Raw genomic sequence first — 14,974 nt, 5'->3', positions numbered from 1 at the left:
CAAAAATTGCTTATCTCACCGAGTTGAAGCGTTTTTGATTAGGAGTGGAAATAACTAATGGATTTCATCAAGCTGGTTTTTGCCGTTGAAATATGTTGTTTAGAACATGATTCTGCACAATTTATTTCAAATTCAGTGTAATCCAGCTACAAGTTCAAAAGATATTGCGATTCGTTCAAAAAGTGCTTATCACACCGAATTGAAGCGTTTTCAATTCGGAGTGGAAATAACTAATGAATTTTATCAAGCTGATTTCTGCTGTTGAAATATGTTGTTTAGGACATGATTCTGCAATATATATGTCAAATTCAGTGTAATCCCATTACAGGTTCAAAAGATATAGCCATTCCATCAAAAAGGACTTATCTCAGCGAAATGAAGCGTTTTTGATTAGGGGTGGAAATAACTAATGAATTTCATCAAGCTGGTTTTTGATTTTGAAATATGTTGTCTCGGACATGATTCTGCACAATAAATGTCAAATTCAGTTTGATCCCATTACAGGTTCAAAAGATATAGCCATTCGTTCAAAAAGTGCTTATCTCATCGAGTTGAAGCGTTTTTGATTAAGAGAGGAAATAACCCATGGATTTCATCAAGGTTGTTTCTGGTGTTGAAATGTATTGTTTAGGGCATGATTTTGCATGATATATGTCAAATTCAGTGTAATCCAGCTATAAGTTCAAAAGATATAGCCATTCGTTCACAAAGTGCTTATCTCACCAAGTTGAAGCGTTTTTGATTAGGAGTGGAAATAACTAATCAACTTCATAAAGCTGGTTTCTGCTGTTGAAATATGTTTTTTAGGACATGATTCAGCACAATATATGTCAAATTCAGTGTAATCCAGCTATAAATTCAAAAGATATAGCCATTCTTTCAATAAGTGTTTATCTTATTGGGTGTAAGCGTTCCTGATTAGAAGTGTAAATAACTAATGAATTTCATCAAGCTGGTTTCTGGTGTTGAAATGTGTTGTTTAGGGCATGATTCTGCAAGACATATTTCAAATTCAGTGTAATCCAGCTATATGTTCAAAAGATATAGCCATTCGTTCACAAAGTGCTTATCTCACCGAGTTGAAGCGTTTTTGATTCGGAGTGGAAATAACTAATGAATTTCATCAAGCTGGTTTCTGCTATTGAAATATGTTGTTTAGGACATGATTCTGCACAATATATGTCAAATTCAGTGTAACCAAGCTACAAGATCAAAATATATAGCCCTTCGTTCAAAAAGTGCTTATCTCACCGAGTTGAAGCGTTTTTGATTAGGAGTGGAAATAACTAATGGATTTCATCAAGCTGGTTTCTGCTGTTGAAATATGTTGTTTAGGGCATGATTCTGCACAAAATATATCAAATTCAGTGTAATCCAGCTACAAGTTCAAAAGATATTGCCATTCCTTCAAAAAGTGCTTATCTCACCGAGTTGAAGCGTTTTCGATTCGGAGTGGAAATAACTAATGAATTTCATCAAGCTGGTTTCTGCTGTTGAAATATGTTGTTTAGGACATGATTCATCACAAAATATGTCAAATTCAGTGTGATCCCATTACAGGTTCAAAAGATATAGCCATTCCTTCAAAAAAGACTTATCTCACCGAAATGAAGCGTTTTTGATCATCAAGCTGGTTTTTGCTGTTGAAATATGTTGTTTAGGACATGATTCTGCACGATATATGTCAGTCAGTTTGATCCCATTACAGGTTCAAAAGATATAGCCATTCGTTCAAAAAGTGCTTATCTCACCGAGTTGAACCGTTTTTGATTAGGGGTGGAAATAACTAATGGATTTCATCAAGCTGGTTTCTACTGTTGAAATATGTTGTTTAGAACATGATTCTACAAAATACATTTCAAATTCAGTGTAATCCAGCTACAGGTTCAAAAGATATAGCCAGAAGGTCAAAAAGTGCTTAATTTACCGAGTTAAATCGTTTTTGAGTTGGAGTGGAAATAACAAAACATTTTCAGCTTTTTTGGTACACAATGTAAATAAATCATAAAAGTCTTCAAGCAGGTTACTGGTGCTGAAATATGTTGAAAAGGACCAAATTCATCACAATATATGTCAAAATCACTGTAATCCAGCAACAAATTGAAAGATATAGCCATACGGGCAAAAAGTGCTTATCTCACTGCGTTGAAGCAGTTTTGATACAGAGTGTAAATAACAAAAGATTCATTTATTCATTTAAAGCAGGTTACTGGTGCTGAAATATGTGTAAAGGGACCAAATTCTGCACAAAATATATCAAAATAGTTGTGATCCTGCAACCGATTCGAAAGATATAGCCATACAGTCAAAAAGTTCTTATCTCACTGAGTTGAAGCGTTTTGGTACACAGTGTAAATAACTACAGATTCCTTTCAAGCAGGTTAGTGGTGCTAAAATATGTTGAAAAGGACCAGACTCTGCACAACATATGTCAAAATCACTCTTATCCAGCATTACATTCAAAAGATATATCCATATGGTCAAAAAGTTATTTTCTCACTGAGTTAGAGCGTTTTTGATACAGATTGTAAATAACTAAAGATTCCTTTCAAGCAGGTTACTGCTGCTGAAATGTGTTGAAAAGGACCAGATTCTGCACAATATATATCAAAATCACTGTAATCCAGCAACATATTGAAAGGATATAGCCATATGGTCATAAAAGTCCTTATCTCACTGAGTTGAAGCGTTTTTGGTACACAGAGTAAATAAGTCATGAAAGTCTTCAAGCAGGTTACTGGTGCTGAAATATGTTGAAAAGGACCATATTCTGCACAACCTATGTAAAAATCACTGTAATCCAGCAACAAATTGAAAAGACATAGCCATATGGTCAAAAAGTGCTTATCTCACTGAGTTGAAGCGTTTTTGATACAGAGTGTAAATAACTAAAGATTCCTTTGAAGCAGGTTACTGGTGCTGAAATATGTTTGAAAGGACCAAATTCTGCACAATATATGTCAAAATAATTGTGATCCTGCAACCGATTCAAAAGATACAGCCATATGGTCAAAAGGTGCTTATCTCACTGAGTTGAAGCGTTTTTGCTACAGAGTGTAAATAACTACAGATTCCTTTGAAGCAGGTTACTTGCGCTGAAACATATTGAAAAGGAAACAATTCTGCACATTATATGTCAAAATTATTCAAATCCAGCCACTTGGTTGAAAGATATAGCCATGTGGTCAAAAACTGCTAATCTCACCGAGTAAAAGCGTTTAGTGTACAAATTGTGAATAACTTATGAATTCTCTCAATCTTGTATCTGGTGCTGATATATATTGAAAAGATCATGATTCTTTACAATATATATCAAAATCCCTCTTATCCAACCACAGCATTGAAAGATATAGCCATGAGGTCAAAAACTTTTTATCGCACTGAGTTGAAGCGTTTACTTTACAAAATATAAATAACATATGAATTCTCTCAAGCTTTTTTCTGGTGTGGAAATATGTCCAAAAGGAAATGATTCTGCACAATATATATATCAAAATCACTCAAAATCCAGCCATAGGTTCGAAAGATATATCCAGGTGGTCTAAAAGTGCTTATCTCACTGACTTTAAGCTTTTACTGTACAAATTGTAAATAACTTAGGAATTCTCCCAGGCTTGTGTCTTGTGCTGATATATGTTGAATAGAACATGATTCTGCACAATAAATGTCAAAATCACTCAAATCCAGCCACTTGGTCCAAAGATATAGCCATGTGGCAAAAAAGTCTTATCTCACCGAGTTGAAGCGTTCACTGTGTAAAAATTGTAAATAACGTATCAATTCTCTCAAGCTTTTGTCTGGTGCTGAAATATGTTGAAAAGAACATAATTCTGCACAAGATATGTCAATTTTTTTTTTTTTTTTTTTTTTTTTTGGGGGGGGGGCGAGAGGATGCTGGCGCGCTTAGCTGCCGCTTCCCGCTCTCAAACCAACCAATCTAACCAACCAAAGACAAATCTCTCAATAGTTACGATCCTCCAGCCAACTAACCAAAGTCTAATCGCCCTGTAGCTACCGTTACTGTCTCGATCTCTCCACCAATCTACCTGCATCTCACAACCTCGACATCCCACCGGACTGCTTGTGTTCTGCTCGCTAGCCGGCTAGCGTCTCGAAACTCCGGATCCCGACGGCGCCTAGCAAGACGGCATTTCCATCGGCCGAAATCTGCTTGCTCCACCTGCTCCACCATCTCTTTCTCCACCAGCAACTATCTCCAACATCCAGCTCCAGCACCTGCCTCCTCATAGCCCCGGGTATGACACTCAGCTACACTCCCAAGCAACTCCTCCAGCTCATCCCTAAACTACCCCCCCCACGACACTCCTCGCCACACTCTGTAATCATGGACTTCTTCGTCGACCCCACTACATTCACCGTAGCTCCCGTCGCAACTTTTCATACTTTCTTACAACAGAAAATTCAATTCCAACGCTATGGACACAGCACAGCTCATAAACCGGACCCCAAACCTCTTCCCCGCGTCATCACAATAAACCGCGTCATCATCCCCGCGTGAACTATTTAAACCTCCGTCAAATTCCAACTTCCGCCCCATCCACTTCACAACAAAAGGCAATAAAAATCGCTCTCTTCAATACAAGATCCCTCAACAATAAAAGCCTCATATTAAATGATTTCATCTCTGACAAACAACTTGACCTTCTGTGCCTAAATGAAACATGGCAAAAACCCCAGGATTATTTCTCTCTCAACCAAACCACCCCCACTGGATACTCTTACCTGGACAAACCGCGCACTGAGGGCAGAGGAGGAGGGATTGCTGCAATTTTCCACAAAGATCTCCAACCTCGCATACTCTCCATCCCTTCTGCCCCTTCTTTTGAACACCTGACTTTTAAACTACCCGGACCCAAACCACTCATCACAGCGATCATATACCGCCCCCCCAAACCCAACCCATCTTTTCTATCAGATCTCTCAGAATTCATCACCTCGCTATTTTCAATTTCAACCACCGTTATACTTCTTGGCGACTTTAACCTTCATATTGACTCCCTGGACTGTAAAGATGCATCTGACTTCTTGGACCTACTCAACTGCACAAACTTCACACAACACATAACCTTTCCCACCCATAACCACGGACACATCCTTGACCTGGTCTGCTCCACTGGCTCACAGATTCACAACATCTCCAGTTTTGATCTCTCCATATCTGATCACCTGGCCATCACATTTGATATCAACATCCCCACGCCCCTACCTAAGCCCAGCCGCAAAATCACTTTCCGCAACCTAAAATCTGTCTGCCCAGTAAAACTCTCCACCTGCATAACCAACACTCTCTCTAATCTCACCCTTCCAGTAAATCCAACCCCTATGGACCTGGTCAACATTTACAATAACACCCTTTCTACCTCCCTCAATACGCTGGCTCCTTTGAAATCCAAAACAGTCACATTCACTCACTCTGCCCCCTGGTTTACCCCGGAACTCCGCAAGCTAAAAAAACAACTCCGTAAACTTGAACGACTACATAAGAAAACCGGCCTCACTGTTCATGCCCAAGCCTATAAGGACCATATGCAACATTACTAGACAGCACTCAATGAAGCCCGTTCCCGTTACTACTCTGGCATCATTCACTCGGGATCCTCCAATCCACGCTCTCTGTTCTCCACCATAAACAAACTACTCAAACCGCACGACAACATCTCATCCACTTTCACCCCGGAAAAATGTGACCTCCTCATGTCATTTTTCACCTCAAAGACAGACACCATCCATAATCAACTTGCATCTTCCTCTGCCACCACCCCAGTCCCAGAGCCCCTACTCACCTCCCCTTCTATCCACCGACTCACTCACTTCTCTCCAATAACTACAGCAGATCTCACCAAAATACTCACCACCATGAAGCCATCCACCTCCCCCCTGGATCCCATGCCTTCAAATCTTGTCATAGCCTGCCTCACCCCCTTTGCCCCACTCATCACCGATACCATTAACGCCTCCCTCACCTCTGGAACAGTCCCCACATCACTTAAGCTTGCTGCCATCACCCCTCTCCTTAAAAAACCTGGCCTCGACCCCGACGACCCCAACAACTTCCGACCCATCTCCAAACTCACATTCCTCTCAAAAGCACGGAAAGAGCTGTCACAGCACAATTAAATCAACACCTCTTCACACATGACCTGTATGAAACTTTCCAATCCGGCTTCAGAAACCAACACAGCACTGAAACAGCTCTCATCAAAGTAACAAATTACCTCCTTCTCTCTGACTCCGGATCCCTCACCATCCTCCTCCTCCTTGATCTCAGCGCTGCCTTCGATACAGTCAACCATCAAATCCTCCTCAACCGTCTGGAATCATTAGGCATCACCGACACCGCCCTCTCCTGGTTCCACTCTTACCTCTCCGGCAGATCTCACTACATCAACACAAACAACCATACATCTTCCACCACCCCCGTCCGACACGGAGTTCCACAAGGCTCAGTTCTTGGCCCCGTACTTTTCACCCTCTACACACTGCCACTTGGACACATCATCCGCCGCCATGGACTCCATTTTCACTGCTATGCTGATGACACTCAGCTCTACATAAACACCAAAACAATCACTCCCGAAATCCTTTCCTCCCTTACCGACTGCATCACAGACATAAAAACCTGGATGAACCAAAATTTCCTCAAACTCAACAGCAACAAAACAGAAATTATCATATTCGGCCCAAAATCCTTGCTCAATTCCTGTCACAATCTCGCAGTCTCCATTGATGGTCACTCTGTTTCCCCCTCCCCCCTGGTAAGAAATCTTGGAATCTACATGGACCCTGCACTCTCTTTTAGGCCACACATAAATCACATCACCAAAACATCTTTTTTCCACCTCCGAAACATAGCACGCCTCCGACCCACTCTTTCACCCTTTGCTGCTGAAACACTAATCCATGCATTTATCACCTCCAGACTCGACTACTGCAATAGTATCCTATATGGCCTCCCCTCTAGTGCCCTTCAAAAACTGCAATACATCCAAAACTCTGCTGCCCGACTTCTTACCCGCTCCCCTTCCAGAGAACACATCACCCCCATTCTCCGTCAACTTCACTGGCTGCCCATCAAACAACGCATCCACTTCAAGATCCTCCTCACCACCTACAAAGCCCTCAACAACCTCGCCCCCCCATATCTCACCGACCTACGTCGCCACTCTCCAGCGCGTTGTCTTCGCTCCTCGGATGAAAACCTCCTAACTCCAATCTGTAAGTCCAAGTACCGCACCCTGGGAGACAGAGCCTTCGCCATCGCCGCCCCCACCCTCTGGAACTCCCTCCCCCCAGCCATCCGAGAGTCAAACTCATTGTCTTCCTTCAAAAACAACCTCAAGACCCACCTCTTCCAAACCACCTACAACACCTACAGCTCTTCCCATTAACAATGTTTATGTTCTATGTTTTTCTGTCGTCAACTTGTAAAGCGTCTTTGTGTACCGTGAAAAGCGCTATACAAATCGTATGTATTATTATTATTATTATTATTGAATTCACTCAAATCCAGCCACTTGGTCCAAAGATATAGCCATGTGGTCAAAAAGTGCTTATGTCACCGAGTTGAAGCGTTAACTGTACAAATTTAAGATAACTTATGAATTCTTACAAGTTTGTTTCTGGTGCTGAAATATATTGTGCAGAATCATGTTCTATTCAACATCTATCAAAATCTGTTTTATCCAACCGCAGGTTTAAAAGATATTGCCATGTGGTCAAAACGTGCTTATCTCACCGAGTTGAAGCATTTACTCGACAAAGTGTAAATAACATATGAATTCTTTCAAGCTTGTGTTTGTTGCTGATATATGATGAAAAGGATATGATTCTGTACAATATATGTCCAAATTACTCCAATCCAGCCACTTGGTCGAATGATATAGCCATGTGGTCAAAAAGTGCTTATCTCACCAAGTTGAGGAGTTTACTGTTCAAATTGTAAATAAATTATGAATTCTTACAAACTGTGTTTCGTGCTGAAATATGTCTAAGAGATCATGCTTCTACAAAGAATATGTCAAAATAACTCAAAGCCAACCGCAGTTTCAAAATATATTGCCATTTAGTAAAAAGTGCTTATCTCACAGAGTTGAAGCATTTATTGTACTAATTGTAAAAAATGTATGAATTATTTCAAGCTTGTTTTTGGTGCTGCAATATGATGAATAGAACATGATTCTGCAGAATATGTATCAAAATTACTCAAATCCAGCCACTTGGTCAAAAGATTAGCCATGTGGTCAAAAAGTACTTATCTAACCGAGTTGCAGCGTTTACTGTACAAATTGTAAATAACGTATCAATTCTCTCAAGCTTTTGTCTGGTGCTGAAATATGTTGAATAGAACATGATTCTGCACAATATATGTCAAAATCACTCAAATCCAGCTGCAAGCTCAAAATATATTGCCATTTGGTCAAAGAGTCCTCATCCCACAGAGTTGAAGCGTTTATTGTATAAATTGTAAATAACTTAGGAATTCTTTCAAGCTTGTGTTTGGTGCTGATATATGATGAAAATGAAATGATTCTCTACAATTTATCTCAAAATTACTCCAATCCAGCCCCTTTGTCAAAAGATATAGCCATGTGGTCAAAAAGTGCTTAACTCACCGAGTTGAAGAGGTTTACTGTACAAATTGTAAATAACATATACATATTTGCAAGCATTTGTTTGGTGCAGAGTATGTTAAACAAAGAAACCATTCAGCACAATATATGTCAAAATTACTAAAATCCAGCCACTTGGATGAAAGATATAGCCATGTGGTCAAAAAGTGCTTATCTCACCGAGTTGAAGCGTTTAATGTACGAATTGTAAATAACATATGAATTCTTTCAAACTTGTGTTTGGTGCTGAAATATAATAAAAAGTAAATGATTCATCACAATATATGTCAAAATCACTCAAATCCAGCCCCAGGCTCAAAATATATTGCCATTTGTTCAAAAAGTGCTCATCTCACAGAGTTGAAGCGTTTATTGTACAAATTGTAAATAACATAGGAATTCTTTCAAGCTTGTCTTTGGTGCTGATATATGATGAAAATGAAACGATTCTGCACAATGTATCTCAAAATTACTCCAATCCAGCCCCTTTGTCAAAAGATATAGTCATGTGATCAAAAAGTGCTTATCTCACAGAGTTGAAGAGGTTTACTGTACAAATTGTAAATACCTTAAATCTTTTGTCTAGTGCTAAGACATGTTGAATAGAACATGATTCAGCACAACATATGTCGAATTCAGTGTAATCCAACCGCAGGTTAAGTAGATATAACCATGTGGTCAAAAACTGCTTATCTCACCGAGTGAAAGCGTTTGCTGTACAAAGTGTAAATAGCATATGTGGTCAAAAACTGCTTATCTCACCGAGATAACTTTTGCTGTACAAAGTGTAAATAGCATATATATTTTTGCAAGCTTATGTTTCGTGTGGAGTATGTTGGAAAGGAATCTTTCTGCAGAATATATTTCTAAATGACTAAAATCCAGCCAGTTGGTTGAAAGATATATCCATGTGGTCAAAAAGTGTTTTCTCACGAAGTTGAAGCGTTAACTGTACAAATCGTAAATAACCTATATATTTTTTGCAAAAAATTGTCTGGTGTGGAGTATTTTGAAAAAGAAATAATTCTGCTCAATATACGTCCAAATTACTCCAATCCAGCCAATTGGTCGAAAGATATAGTCATGTGGTCAAAAAGTGCTTATCTGGACTTCTGGTGACACAATGTTCTGAGACATACACACAGAGTTGAGCCCTCCCGAAAATTGGTAGTATTCAGCAGTTTATGAAAAAATACTTGTCAGTTTAATGGTGGAAGAGTGAGTCTGAAGCATTACAGATTAGGATGAGCACTGCCAGAGACACATGGAACGCAGCAAAACAGCAAAAACAGCAAGAAGAAGCGAAAGGAAAAAAATCGGCCGCCATCTTCCCGAAGCCAGGTGAGCGGAAAAATGGATGAACAGAACATGGAGAACATTCTTCGTGAGTTGAAAGAATTGAGGAAAGAAAATAAGCAAGCATTTGCAGACACTAGGGAACAATTAACTAGACTGGAGGTGTCGGTCACGGACTTGATTCAAAGGATGAAGAAGCTAGAGCAGAGAACTGAGGAAGCGGAGACCAGGATATGCCAGGTGGAGGACACAGGCCAGCGCCATGAGAGGATGCTGAGGCACCTGTTGAAACGGGAGGCGGCCCTGACGAACATGTGCAATGATCTACAGAACTGGATGCGCCGCAACAATCTGAGAATTTATCAAGTACCCGAGGAAAGTGAGAAAGGTGACATGATTGGTTTTGTGAGGAACTTAATTGAGACGGCACTACAGGCACTACAACTCCCGCCCGGGCTAAATACAAAAATCGAGAGGGCACACAGATCACTGGGGCTAAAGCCTGCGAGTTCAGTTCCATTATCGTGAGGTTTCTGGATTATACAGTAAAGGAAGCAGTGCTGCGACAAGCATGGGCCCAAAAACGAGTGAAGTTCCAAAAAGGAGTGATTTACTTTGACCATGATTACTCTCCAGAAATACAGAGGAAGAGAACGCGGGTCCGAGGATTGATCAAGCAGCTGAAGGAGAAGGAGATCCGGGCAATGTGCCGCTATCCAGCGCAGCTGAGAATCAACTTGGAGTCGGGAGTGAAAATATTTCCTACGCTGGCAAAGACAGGATGGTGGGAAGAGAGAAAGAAAGGACACATCACTGTCCGCCGCATACCTGCGGGCTGTTTTGCTGGACTAAAATGATGAAGAGTACTGTGCCCGGGTAATGTTAAAATAATTAGATAACGTTAATACTGTCAATCTTAAAGTTCTATGTGTATTACTGTTCATAGTTTAAACAGCCAAATATGCTGAAGTTAAGTGAATCATATTGTAAAGTTATTGAGAGGAGAGGAGAGTTAACTTTGCTATTATTTTCAATTGATATTTTTTTACGATGAGACCTGTGTTGGGATCACCGCCTCACCAAAGATTTTGTTTTTTTCTTTGGTCTGTGGTTGGGACAGCACTTAGTGCACTTTTCCCAGAGGGAATCTTAAATCACAACCCTCTGCCTGCATTACAACAGGAGCTGGACAGATATCTGTACTCAGCTGGACTATTGGAAGTCACATATGTTTACTTTATTTTTTCTGTTTTGTGTTTAAAGAGTTCTTATTTCCTTGACATGTCGGTTTGGTCGGCAAACCGACATGTCAAGGATAGTTACTTTATGCAAAGGTGAATCTGGGGAGAGTAAAATGAAAATAGGAAATGCCGATTTATGTCAGAGGTAGGGATTATCAGTTATAATGTCAAAGGATTAAATAATCCTATAAAAAGGAAGAAAATGCTGACTCAGTTGAAGAAATGTAATTGCTCAATAGCGTGACTACAGGAAACTCACTTAAATGAGGTAGAACATAAGAAATTGAGGAGAGACTGGGTTGCACAGGTATTCTATGCTTTTTGTTCAAACAGCAGAAAGAGGGGAGTAGCAATTTTAATCAGTCATTCAATTAGTTTTGCAATTCAGAGAGAAGTGAAGGATAAAGCGGGGAGATATATACTTATTATGGGAACAGTAGGTGGAGTAGAGCTAACTATCATGAATATCTATGCCCCAAATGAAGATGGCCCCAATTTCTTTAAAGAAGTGGCAACTGTAATGGCAAGAGAAGCCAGAGGTACTATAATTTTAGGAGGAGATTTCAATTGTGTTTTAAATGTAAAATTGGATAAAACTCCTTTTGATTATGGGCCCATTAGCAGGAAATCCAGGGCAGCAAAACATATGTTGGAAGAATAAGGACTTGTGGATGTTTCGAGGGCTAAGAACCCAACCACGAGAAATTTCACCTTTCTGTCCATGGTACATGGGTCATATTCAAGAATTGATTTGATTTGCATCTCAAAACAAAGCTTATATAAAGTCAGAGAATGTGTTATTGAACCTGGTACCCTATCTGATCATGGTCCTGTATATATGAAATTAAATTTAGGCTTTGGTTGGCACTTCAAATACTGGAGACTAAATATTTCCTTGTTGACAGATCCAAATATAAAGGAAAACATAAAAAAAACAATTGATGAATACCTCAAAATTAATGATAATGGATCAGTATCCCCCTCGACTCTTTGGGAGGGGGCAAAGGCTGTGCTGAGAGGGAAATGTATTGAAATTGCGGTTGGATTAAACAGACAGAGATTGGAAAAGGAAAAACAGCTGGAAAGTGACATAAAAAGACTACTACATGAACACAAAATGACAAGGGACAAAAATGTCTTTAAACAAATACATGAAAGTAAAACCTCTTTGGATGAACTTCTCACACAAAAAGCAGAGGGAGCACTTCGATACACAAGCCAAAGGTACTATGAAAAGGGAAATCGGGCGAGCCGGCTATTGCCTTTCAACTGAGGAAACAACAATCAAGCCGTATTGTCCCTAAGATAAAACACCCCTCCTCTCTGACCGAGGTCTCCCACCCAGAGGAGATAGCTGAGGCATTCCATACTTACTATAAAAATCTTTATGATACATCAGGAGAAACACAAGACAAAAGGATATTAGAAGATATATTCAAAAATCTTAACTTAAGAAAACTCTGCATCTGAGGCGGACGAATTAATAGCTCCTATCCGAGAAAACGAGATACAAGACGTTATTAAATCATTAAAAAACAACAAATCCCCTGGCACAGATGGTTTACCAGGTGAATTTTATAAGGCCTTTGGAGAGGAGCTTGTGCCAAAACTTTGCCAGATCTTTAATTATGCCTTACAGGAAAATGACCCACCTCAGAGCTGGTCTGAGGCAGTAATAACGGTTATACACAAAGAGGGGAAAGATCCATTAGACTGTGATGCCTATAGGCCGATCAGTTTGTTGGGGAATGACGTAAAGATTATTAGTGCCATGTTAGCAAATAGAATGCAGAAATACTTAGGTAAATTGATTAATCCAGACCAGACCGGTTTCATACCAGGTCGACAAGGAGCAAACAATATTAGAAGAGCATTAAATGTACAATCATTGGCAAGACATTCAGTTCACCCGTCAATGCTTCTCAGTCTAGATGCTGAGAAGGCGTTCGACAGGGTGGACTGGACATATCTGAAATTTACTATGGAATAAATGGGATTTAATTTGACATTTATAAAATGGATTGAAGCACTGAATAAAGACCCAATATCAAGGGTCAGAGTGAATGGGTACTGCTCCCAATTTTTTCACCTTAAAAAAGGAGTCAGGCAGGGGAACCCAATCTCGCCTATTTTGTTCGCATTGTGTATTGAACCGCTTGCTAAATTGATAAGGACAAACGATCCGATCGAGGGAATAGTAGATGAAGGAGGGGAGATACACAAAATTTCGTTGTTCGCGGATGACGTTCTTTTGTTTATAAGAAACCCTCAGTCATCTATACCGGCCCTTATGCAATGCCTGAGAGACTATGGGGAGATGTCAGGGTACAAGGTGAATGAGGGGAAATCAGAAGCAATGATGATAACAGGATGCTGGCCGACATACTTGGATGGAGAGGTGAAATTCAAGTGGTCAAAAGGGGGCTTTAGATACCTGGAAATCATTCTCACACACGACACAAGTCAGCTATATAAGGCAAATTATGGTAAACTAATTTCTCAGATCAAAAATGACATGGAAAGATGGGAGGTGCTTCCTTTGTCCTTAGTTGGGAGGATAGAAAGTATCAGGATGAATGTCCTACCTAGAATGCTGTTTCTGTTCAATGCTCTGCCTATCACTGTTCCTGTATCTACCTTTACATCACTGGATAAGCTCATTTCCAAATATATATGGCAGAACAAGAGGCCCAGAGTGAGATTGAAAATACTCTGTACACCCAGAGATAAGGGCGGATTGGCCTTGCCACACTTCCGAAGTTACTACCTGGCAGCACAACTTGGAAAATTGGTCTCATGGATAAAACTAGATATGGACACAAGATGGGTGCATATACAGCATGGTTCATTTAAAAATGTGTCGCTTACAACTCTTCCCTTTCTAAATTCAAAAGCAAGACGTGGACTTAAGATACAAAATTAATATGTCAACCATACACCTAAGGTTTGGGAAAAGACAAGACGATTCCTTAAGCTACCTCTATCCCTATCAAGGGCAGCAAAAATAACAGCAGCAGGTGACTTTCTGCCAGCAAAGATGGACGATGGTTTCATTAGTGGGCAGGGAAAGGTTTAATCACAATAAATCAGTTATTTGAAGGAAGAACTCTGAGGGCTTTTTCACAACTTCAGGCAAAATACGACATTGACTCTAAGGATTTATTTAGATATTTTCAAATTCGACATTATTTGATGACACACAAAGAATGGGACAATATTAAAGAAGCTTCAACTAATTATGAACAATATTGGATTGAGATAGTTGAGAACAAAATGAACATTAAAAATACAATATCAGATATATATGGCAGGATAAGTATGGACACTTTAGTAGACACACTGGATGTGAAAGCTAAGTGGGAACTGGAATCTAATGCCGTGATTGCTGATGGAGAATGGGAGAGTTCTTGGTTACCCTGGCAAAAATGTTTAAGCAGCCCAACATGGAGGGAGTTCAGCTGGGAGTTAAGAATAAGGTATTTTAAAACTCCCTTGATAATAGCTTCTTATGATAATAACTGTTCTCCCCTGTGTTGGAGGGGCTGTGGCATAACGGGGGACTTCTCCCACATCTTTTGGGACTGCCCTAAACTGATGAAATTCTGGGAAGAGGTAAAAAAAAAATAAGTGAGATTTTAAGATCAAACAGACCAATTGATCCACAGCAATTTATTATGGGTACAGCATCAACAAGCAAGTTAAGGAAAAACCAGGTGTTTTCGCTTAGAGTTCTTCTATTAATTGCACATAAAATGATCACAGTAAACTGGCTCAAACCCCACCCACCTACCTTGGACCAGTGGCGTC

At 39.9% G+C, this 14,974-nt stretch overlaps 1 protein-coding gene across 1 annotated transcript; it reads left to right on the top strand.

Moving 5' to 3' along the window:
• Window positions 1-4,527: 4,527 nt before the first annotated feature.
• LOC147212930 (uncharacterized) lies at window positions 4,528-5,562 on the top strand (the record flags this gene model as incomplete). The annotated part of the gene is made up of 1 exon (XM_086143487.1): window positions 4,528-5,562. A coding segment is annotated over one exon (1,035 nt), but the record flags the coding sequence as incomplete, so codon positions are not given.
• Window positions 5,563-14,974: the final 9,412 nt, after the last annotated feature.

Source organism: Fistularia commersonii, unplaced genomic scaffold, assembly GCF_037954325.1.
Source record: "Fistularia commersonii isolate RoL2024-O1a breed Wild unplaced genomic scaffold, RoL_Fcom_v1.0 HiC_scaffold_40, whole genome shotgun sequence".
Lineage (NCBI taxonomy): Eukaryota > Metazoa > Chordata > Actinopteri > Syngnathiformes > Fistulariidae > Fistularia > Fistularia commersonii.
This window is presented reverse-complemented; position numbering and strand designations above follow the sequence as displayed.